At 37.8% G+C, this 10,398-nt stretch overlaps 1 protein-coding gene across 3 annotated transcripts in view; it reads left to right on the top strand.

The window, feature by feature from the left end:
• LOC107678646 (interferon regulatory factor 2-like) overlaps positions 1 to 7,026 on the top strand; it is a 23,339-nt gene extending 16,313 nt beyond the window's left edge. For 2 of the 3 annotated variants that reach the window (XM_016473996.1, XM_016473994.1), the window contains exons 8-9: positions 978 to 1,021; positions 5,943 to 7,026. In XM_016473996.1, coding sequence (XP_016329482.1) covers positions 978 to 1,021; positions 5,943 to 6,242 — 344 coding nt within the window. In that variant the 3' untranslated portion in view covers positions 6,243 to 7,026. The remainder of the gene's footprint in view (positions 1 to 977; positions 1,022 to 5,942) is intronic. The other variant, XM_016473995.1, reaches the window with a different exon arrangement.
• Positions 7,027 to 10,398: the final 3,372 nt, after the last annotated feature.

The following is a 10,398-nucleotide window of genomic DNA, read 5'->3' on the forward strand; positions in this document are numbered from 1 at the left end:
TTGGTGAGCAGAAGAGAATTCTTAAAAAAAAAAAAAAATTAAAAATCTTACGGTTCAAAAACTTTTGACTGGTAATGTAGGACGGCTGATTATTGTTATAGATTGAAACAAATGTGCTTCAGCCAGGATAAAGAATATGAAAAGTGCCTCTGAGTTGCTGCAGAAAAAAAAGAGCAACAACAAAAACATGCTGCTAGAGACGGGCTTATTTAAAATGCAAACTGATGGTCTGCCAGCAGGAGGTGCATTGAGAGCGGTAGAACTTGCTGTTTCTCCAGTAATGGCTGTAATCAAAGCAGCTCCGCTCATGAATGCTACTTTATCAGATAAAATGAAAATGTCATCGAAACTTTTCTGAAGACAGTCGGTTCCCTTCAGAGATACATTCATATAAAACACCCGCGCCACGTTATGATTTTGAAACGTGCAGTGCTAATGTTTATTCAACGAAGTCAAACGCCACAAATAAATCAATGCATGGGAAACACTGGTAATGTATATCGAAATATCGGAAATGTGTTTAAAAATCATATCACCGTTATTGAAAAGAATTATATCGCGATACATATTGATATTTAATTATTGTCCAGCCCTAGGTTTACGGCATGAAATGTCTTGCTCAAGTGTTGAGTTATTCATAGTAAACACAAACACAATGCCACAGCAAACTATCTTCTTTCTCCTGATATTTACGATTTATATTGTCTTATCTAAGCAGCTCTCAGTGCAATTTAAACTGTATTTCTTTAACTAAAACATTAGAAATGACTGGCCCTGAGGATATCTTTCAGTCATTAATTGGTGTAATCAGTTAAAACTTCTAAACCTGTAAGGGTTAAATATACAAGATGTACAGGCAGGCTATCGGTTGAAGGATGATCCTTTGCATTGTTTCATCCACCCATACACGGTAACCTGTCTGTCAGGAAATCCCTGATGAATCAGTCTGACCACTTTGCTTTCTCTCTATCTTCCAGCAGAGAGCGATACAGACAGCGCCAGTGAGGAAGACTCCAAAGAGGTAAGTGCAAAATCCATCCAAACTATTTCCCTTTGCGAAACTGGACAAATTTAAACGCAGAATAGATTGTTATTGTGTTCACATGTGAAATTATTGCAGACTACAGTTGCTGAGGGATAGTGGCCAAAAAGAATAACCAGAAAGAAGAGTGCTTTTAATGGGTGTGTCCAAGCAATACCCAGAATCCTTTTGTGTACGTCTGTTTATTGCAACGGCTTTAGGTGTGTGAGGAGCTGAATTGTGCTTCTCGTACAGACGCTAAAGGCCAAAATATGCTCTATGACATTATTCAAAGACTATTTTTATTTGATTTCACAATGTTAGAATAGTTCACTTGGAAATTTAAAATTCATGGCCATCCAAAATGAGTTTGTTTCTTCATCAGAACAGATTTGGAGAAATGTAGCATCACTCGTTCACCAATGGATCCTTTGCAGTGAATGGGTGCCGTCAGAATGAGAGTCCAAACAGCTGATAAAACCAGAGCCGATCCTCCCTATACGCAAAATACGCAAGCTGCATAGGGCCTCCGAAACCTTTCTACGTAAAAATCAGTCAAATCATGTAACGTAAATGTCGTACAGTCTTGCTCGAGACTAAAAAAACGAGTTGAAAGCTTGCCGAGCCGCGGAAGAGACACTGTTTCTCAAGCGCTTTCCGCGAGCGCGATTCAAGACGGAGTGAAACACGGACAAATGCGTTTCATTCATTCGTTCATAACCACTCATACCCCACATCAAACTCATCTACATCTTTGATGGCCTGAGGGAGAGTACATTTTAAGCAAATGTTTCATTTTTGGGTGAACTGTTCCTTTAAAATTAGTGCGTGTTGCATTCTCAGCCACAAGAGGCACTATCATATAAATTGCTTGCACATGTGCTGACTTTCAGGTCAACTACGGCAAATGCAACAGTTTGAGGAGAATCTTGCTGAGCGAGTTACTGTATACATGTTTATAGCAGCTGCCTGAATAGCAACATTCAGTTTAGTGGCTCAGACATTTAAAGGAAGCTCTTCTGTACAAAGGTTTGTTACTGACATAACACAAATATGCAGGTTAACATGCATGCAGTGCCAAATATGTGCTTTTGCATGCATGCATAGAGTACGTTTCTAGAAGAGCACTGATCCAGAGCATGTGAAGGTTTTTTTTTGTGCTTTTGAGTTTTGTAGAGCAAGTTTTCACAGGCTGTTTTCTCACTCTGCCACTCTGAGGGCCAAATATATCAAACGCTGTCAGTGCTTGTGCAAATGTTTTCACCTCCCATTGCAGTAGTAAGATTACAGACTCAAATTTCCTTGATAGTCTAACAAGTCTAAGTACTCGCTCACTTTGGTTTTTTGCACGATCAGTCCGGCCTGTGATTGTCTCTAGTGATGTCACAGCTGTTTTTGCGTAAACTAGTATCGGGGGCCATTTCCTGAGCTTAAAGTTTTGCATTTAGTCTTGTACAAGCGTGCCAGATTATATAAATCAACTGTAGCATAATATACAAACTGATACACACAGAATATGAACAAGCATTTTTACTTTAATAAGGAAATGCATTTTTTAGGCAAAGGACTGGATTTGGCAATTTTGCAAAAAAATTGATTGTAAAGTTGCATTTTATGCATAACTTACTTGAACATGCTTTGCTACTTGCTTCTCAAATTATGTAATTATCATCCTAGAGCACATTTAATTGGATAAAAGTTTGTATATGCATGAGTCATAATATTTTGGTCAGTTTTTTTTCTGGAAAAGGAAGAATACATTTTAAATGGCTTTATCTGCTAAAAGACGAGTTTTAAGCTACAGACTTGGACTAAAAGCTATAAAACTCAATTTGATTTTAAAATGCCAGGTCTTGTGATTTATTGTTTCATGCCTGAAAGATTGTGGCTTTTCCTAGTTCCCGTTTACTAGCGCACAGTATCTATCCACACATGTAAGTTCCAGCATGCATCTGGGTAAATCTTACATGGTACTATGGTAGACACTCTCAACCCCTGTTTTCGGTTCCTGTACCTCAGAACTCTGATGCAAAACAAGACGGCGGGGGAAAAAGAGAAAGAGCAAGCAGTGACGTGACGCTTCTCGCTGATTCCGGCAAATGTGCTGCGACTTGTTAGAAAACAATTGAAATAGAAAACCTGAATCTCTGATTCACCCATAGAGTTACTGTAGCCCAGAAGACCGCTGTCAGTTTTGACGGCTGATTCAAATATCATTTAGGCTTCGAGGGAGGGGAATTTTGCTTCATGGCAGGATATTAACACCCTGAAAAGTTTCTCATAATCTTACCATTGTAATTGATGTAGGCTTTAAATTAAATGGTACCTTTTAGACATGCTTTTTTTTAATATATATTGAGCAGATTTTTCTTTGGACATAAATAATATTTTCACATAAAAATGGTACCATGGTCTCTTGTTTTGTTTTTTGGTCAGTACTTACTTTAAATCTAAGAACTTAATGTTTGACTTTAATGTTAGACTCTACACGTTTTGTGATAAATTTGCCCTCACATGATGCCAGGAAGCCAGCAGATCCTGCAGTCCGATGATAGCCAGTCTGCCGCCATAATTCTGTCAGTAAAAACAATAGAAGCTATAAATAATCATTAATTTTGAGTGCTGTTAGACAGACTGTTTTATGTGCCAGTTATCAGTCTAAACACAGTTGAGATGTATGAAGCAAACGTCTTACAGGCAGCGCAGCAGTTTCTAGAGAGAACAATCAAAGGCATGAAGTTGAGTGTCAGAGAGGAAATGCAACTGATGGTGGTGAGCTGTGTGCTGTGTGTGGTGGGGCCCCTGGAGATGTGGGCGATAACGCTCTCCTGCAATTCGGGATTATCGTAATTTGAACACAAGAAAGTGTGTGTGTTTTATGACATGGCCTCAGGTTGTAATTCATGAAAATATACTGTTAGTTCCTGGTAGAAAATTGACAGATTGCAAGTGCAAACTATCACCTTTGTGCTCTTGAGGAAGACACTTAACATCAGCAGAGATTACCAGACTTTTTGTCATGTTTATTTTCATGTTCATGATTTTCTGATGTTGGTTAAAAATTACATGACATGCAGGTCAATCTTTTTTTTAAAAGTGCTTTATTTTTGATTTGTTTTTAATTACAAAGCCGTGAATTTTATTCTCACATTTTTGTTATTTAAATAATGAGTGAGAGGGAATGAACCTAGACTGAGAGGGTCAGGAAGGGAGTTTAGAGATAATCCTTTCAAAAAATGTCAAACAAATAAATAATAAAAAATGTAAAGTAAATATGTAAATAAATCAATAAAAACATTTGATTAAAATGAATAGCAACTAGTTTTAACGTAATCAAAAAATAAATTAAAATATAATACATTAAAATGAATAAATAAAATCATTTGATTATAATAAATTAGTTAGATTAAAAATAAACAAAATTAATTAAAATAAACATAATTATAGCATTAAAATAGACAAATAATTCCTAAATAATAAAAAATTGTTAAAGTAAATATGTAAATAAATAAACATTTTATTAAAATGAATATCAACTAGTTTAAAATCAACAAAAATGAATTAAAATATAATACATTAAAATGAATAAATAAAAACATTTTATTATAATAAGTAAAAGTTAAATAAACAAATAATGAACAAAATTTATTAAAATAAATATAATTATAATAGATTAAAATAAATAAATAAATAATTCATATAGTAACAGTCAGCTCTACTGCCTTTTCTTTTGCATTTAAATCTTTATTGCAAGCAATCCTGCAGTTCATAAACGTTGTTTTCCTACCTCCACGAGTGCCATCTATAATTGCCTTGTTTATCTAAAAGTGCTCTTTTCCTTTAAACCTAGCCAAAAAGCCATATGTGTTGACTGAAACACAGCAGACTTTAATTATATGTATTTTTGGTGTAATTACTACATTTTTGTTTTCATATTTACTGCAAAACATGTAGCTGTCACTTTAGTTCAGCGCGTGCAGCAAATTCGGTGTGGAATCAATCGCTGCAATGCTGCAGACTGCTTATGGAACGCACTGCCAGACCGCAACCGTGTGCAGTGTGAACGCTTAAAATCCGTTAACATGAGCGCTGTAAAAATACGCACTTCGAACGGATGTATGTGTGAACCTGGCATTATGTGTGTGCGCTTCGAGTGTGCGTGAGCGCACAGTCTCCAGGAGAGCGTGCGAGCGCTGAATGGTTAAACACGGGCAAGAATTAAAAAGAAATGCAATTTATAAACTTTAGTGACAGCACTGCCTCGATTGTGCAAGTGACCATTCCTGTGTCAACTGTACAGCGCTTATAGACAGATGCGATGTGTGGTGATTTGAAGCCATTTGCACATTTTGAGAGAGAGAGAGCACGCGGTGATTCACTCGCACTGTTTGTGAAATTATGTCTCACAGAAAGTTTTCAAATTACTTTATAAGTTATTTAATGAAGAAATATGAATTGCACCTCACCTTCAGCATTATAATTATTTCACCCGCGCCGGACAGAGACTGAGACAGTTCCGCTGCATGTCGTGCCAAACCTCTCACAGCAGCGTCATCAGCTTGAGATCGGTTTATGAGATCAGCCTTTTTAGAGACCGCTGATCAATCATCCCAAAGCGATTATCGGCCGTTAGTGAACGGTAGCCGATAAATCGGTGCACCCCTAGTGTGTGTATATATATATATATATATATATACAGTTTTCACACTATACATTGGGTATTTATGAATATATAGTTATCTTTAAAATTTTAGGATGGGGTCCCTTACATGAAGATAATTATATTTGGGAGTCCATGGCATCTAAAAGATAGAAAACCATGTCAAATTATTAACATGGGATTAACATCAATTATTATTATTTGAATTAGTAATTTCTTCTAGTTTCCTAATCACTGACATGGCTTTGTTCTGCCCTGCAGCGTATTCAGGCCGCTCTATTTGGACATGAAGACAAGAAGGTGAGGATGGCGCTGCCTGGCATGTCCACTTTCATTTCTACCGACAAGCCCAACTTCAAGATAACCACTGTCCGAGACCCCGCAGCTTCGCCCTTGCACGCCCCCTTCACTGGTGGGATGACCTGGAGCCTCTTAAACACCCCTTTGCCCTCGTCCTCCCACAGCCCCGGACCCTCCAGCCAGCTGTTGGCCCACGAAAAACGTGCCAGCGTCATCATGAAAACCTCAGACGTGTCCAAATCCTCCGTCAAGACTTGCTGATGAAACCTGCACGCGACGTCCAGCCGGACTTGTCGAGAACACTATCATCACCTTTGATAAAGGACCTACGAGCTCACAGGACAGCGATGGACCACCCTACGGGAGGTTGACCCAATGCTCTCGGACGGGAGGAAGTGACACGTGAGCTTAAATTCAGGGAGTTTTTGAGCGCAGTGACGTGTATCTGTAAGCTGCCGTAGTGGTCCGCAAGCCATTGTGAATGTGTATATAGAGGGATCATTGCCTAATTGCCATTAATCGCCCGAGCACCTTATGGATGAGCACTGGCTGCCATAATCAGTGACTTTTGTAGCTCACAATCAAGGATAGACATTTTACGAGAAAAAAACGTATGCACATAAATGGCATAATCTTAACTTATCTTAAATAAATTTTTATACCTTAGGGATCTTTATGCAATGGATAGTACATGCCATTTTACATTATGGGCCCTGTGATGAAAGAAATCCTGTGTGAATTTGTGTCAGTTTGTGGTTTTTATGACAAAACAGAGCACTTGTTTGATGATTTTCTTTTTTATTAAGAAAAATGTAAGTTAGAACCTTTTTATGTGTCTCTTTCTACTGTATATGTGAACGTAAAGATGTAAAGTATATGTTCTGCTTGTCTTGTGTCTGCAGCTGTGTATTCAAGTCCCAGATAATGTGTGTGCCTATCGGATCTTTATACACATTCAAGGGCTTCTTTGATGATTTCCGCAAGATTCTGGTGTATAGAAATCATGTGAGCATAGGAATAAATGATAGACACTGTTTGGGTCAGATTTCAGTTGGTTCTGTGTCGTCTGTACAGTCAAAACTGAGCAATCACACTGTATTTTTATATTTGAGCACTTCACAGTGAGTCATTTTCCGTGGTTTCAGTCAAAATCTGCTTTTGTTTAGTTTAGATGTTGGAAAGCAACTTATTTTTCCCTCTCCTGTCTCTCGTTTCATTTCTATCTCTCTTTTTCCTATCTAGGGGTTTAATATGGTGATAAATCTTTCCACCTTAAGATATTTGTAACTCAAATGTGCGAGACTTCCGGTGTCGTTCTTCCTGTTATTTTACCTGTACATCATACAGCAATTCTGCTCGATCCATATTACTTTAAATTCGTTATCATAATCATAAACACACTAATTTCGTAGCGCAAATAGTGTTACAGTTTACTGCGCTTTGTCATTGTTCTAGTTATTTACATAAAGCGGCTAATTAACTGAACGTCTCTCACATTTATAGAAAATAGCTACTTCCTTGTAGCAAAATAAGGTGAATAATACAATAGCCTACACGCCTATTGACTTGGCTAATAAATCAGACGATATTGCGATTGTTGGGCAATAACCATGTCCACGTATATGATACGCAGAAACATAGCTCCCCCTTGTGTCACATCTAGCAATATCCTTGTCAATTGCTAATACATTTTTCTTTTATTCCAACCATTGCCAAAGTTAAGCTGTTCAAACGAATCTGCAACATAAACAACATTTTACATTGCAACTGGATTCTCAGCATGAGTGGAATGTTAACATTAATGAAGACATGAATTCTGATCTGTCAACAAACTCTGTAGGAATGTATTTTTTTTCTGCCATACTGTGTATATTGCTTCAGATATTGATTTTGCTTTAGTGCTTGACATTTGCAAGAGAATGTGGTCACATGAAAAACGACTAGCGCTTTATCTAAAACTCATGAATTAGGCTATTATTAAAATTTGCAAATATATGAAGAAGGGAGCTAAACCTCACATAAGATAGACTGAAGCGTCTGGTACATTAAAAATGTGCATGTTCACATAAATGATTCTCTGGGCGCATCACTTGTACACATGTCATTTTCAATTTTAAAAAACTACTTTCATGATCCATAATTGTTTTTAACACAAAGTGTTAGCCCCCTCCAGAATAGTACTGCAACCACTGATCTATAGGCCTACATAATGTCTCTATTATAGATCAGTGACTGGAACTGCTAAGTGAATGTTGTGCAATGCTTCTTATTTAGCTGGTTTTAACACAACTCATGCTCATGTTGTGTAAAGTGATCTGGCCTGTGTGTGTTTGTGCATGTATGAAGGAGTACGGTCTGTCTGTCTTTTGGTTTCAGTTGCCGTTCTTAATTGCACCTGGGTCACTGTGACAACGACAAAGCAGAGACATGATCACTGTAGCAAACATATTTCTGAACATTATTGCACAATTTTATTGCATTGGGACAGAGTTCTACCTCTGTCTACTGAATCCATCTCTACAGAGTTCAGTGTAACTAATAATCTGAATGAACTGCAGCAGAGGTTTGTTGGACCATTTATATTGGGTTGGTTTCTCATATTTGTTTTTCTGTAGACTTGAGTTTTCAATGAGGGCATAAAGCTGAGGTTATTGCACAGCCTAGTAGCAGAGGAAGGGCACTTCTGTTTGTTTCTACAAGGGCTGTTTTATCAGTTTCCAGACAGCAGAGGTCAGTGCAGATCATATAACGTTTAGAGCAAACTTAAGCTAAAACTGTTCAAGTTGTAGCCTAATAGTGGGCCAGTTCAACCATCAGCCAGGATTTTTGGTATGATGCTCTGCTAAACAGTGAAAATGGGGTGGCAGGTTTTAAATATGTCCAAGAACATGAATGAATTAAATAAAAGTGGGAAAATAAAGGCCTAATTTAGAGTGTCAACAGCAGGGGTGCCCAAACTCGGTCCTGGAGGGCCAGTGTCCTGCAGAGGTTAGCGCCAACTTGCCTCAACACACCTGCCGGGAAGTTTCTAGTATGCATAGTAAGAGCTTGATTAGCTGGTTCAGGTGTGTTTAATTGGGGTTGGATCTAAACTCTGCAGGACATCAGCCCTCCAGGACCGAGTTTGGGCACCCCTGGTCAACAGGGAGCTCAAGTTATCCGCTTATCTGAGTTATTAACTTTCAGTTGGGTCAACGTTTTGAAAAGGATTTTTAGGTTCTGTTTAGGATCATTTTGAGCTTAAAACCACGTGAGCTGCTTTAAAACCTTTCAGGAATTCGCATTTAAAAAAAAAAACCTTTACTGGAAGTGAATGAAGATAATCAGATTTAGCTTGTTCGTAATGGAGGGGTCAAGTATTCGCCTTACTAACTTAAATTGAGTTAAATAATCGTCGGAGATATTAAGTAACCGGAATTGTGAGTTGTGGAATTAAATAAGCTAAACATGCTTAACCAAGTTTGTTAAGAGATTTTGTAAACAACTTATGTTTTTGAGATCCCTGCTGAAAATAAATAAATAAATAAACCAGCACATAATTTGTAATTGTTTTACTTGTTATAAAGGGGACTGTACTGGTTTTAAAGGGGTCATATGATGCGATTTCAATTTTTTCTTTCTCTTTGGAGTGTTACAAGCTCTTGGTGCATAACCTTTAATGGAAACTGATCCCTGTGGGTGTCTATATTGGTAATTTGTCGCCCTCTATTGGTGGCTTGTTAAAACCACTAAATCATAATGGAATATGTCCCAAAACACACCACCATTTTTAATGGTTTTAAAGGTTAATAGTTGTAATGGTTGTAATGGTATTACCATTAGAATTTCTGTGATGGTTTCTATTTTTTATTTTTTTATTTTTTTTTCAGCAGGGATATTGTCAATGGCTCTGAACGTGGTGCCACATTAAACATTTTAATTTGAGTAACTTTTGGCTGAAGTTAATTGTTCAAATTGTTTATTATTTTTAAAAAATTATTAAAATATTTTTGTAACTATTAGCCTAAAATGATACAGAAAATTCAAAATATCCATTAACATATATGTATGTGTATATGTGTGTGACCCTGGACCACAAAAGCAGTCTTAATTAAGTCTTAAGTCTTAGTGGGAAGTCGTGGCCTAATGGTTAGAGAGTCGGACTTGTAACCCAAAGGTTGTGGGTTTGAGTCTCGTACCGGCAGGGATTGTAGGTAGGGGGAGTGAATGTACAGTGCTCTCTCCCACCTTCAATACCCCGACTGAGGTGCCCTTGAGCACCGAACCCCCAACTGCTCCCCGGGCGCCGCAGCATAAAATGGCTGCCCACTGCTCCGGGGGTGTGTTCACGGGGTGTGTGTGTTCACTGCTGTGTGTGTGCGCTTTGGATGGGATAAATGCAGAGCACTAATTCCGAGTATGAGTCACCATACTTGGC

Source organism: Sinocyclocheilus anshuiensis, unplaced genomic scaffold (assembly GCF_001515605.1).
Source record: "Sinocyclocheilus anshuiensis isolate Anshui unplaced genomic scaffold, SAMN03320099.WGS_v1.1 scaffold877, whole genome shotgun sequence".
Classification (NCBI taxonomy): Eukaryota; Metazoa; Chordata; class Actinopteri; order Cypriniformes; family Cyprinidae; genus Sinocyclocheilus; species Sinocyclocheilus anshuiensis.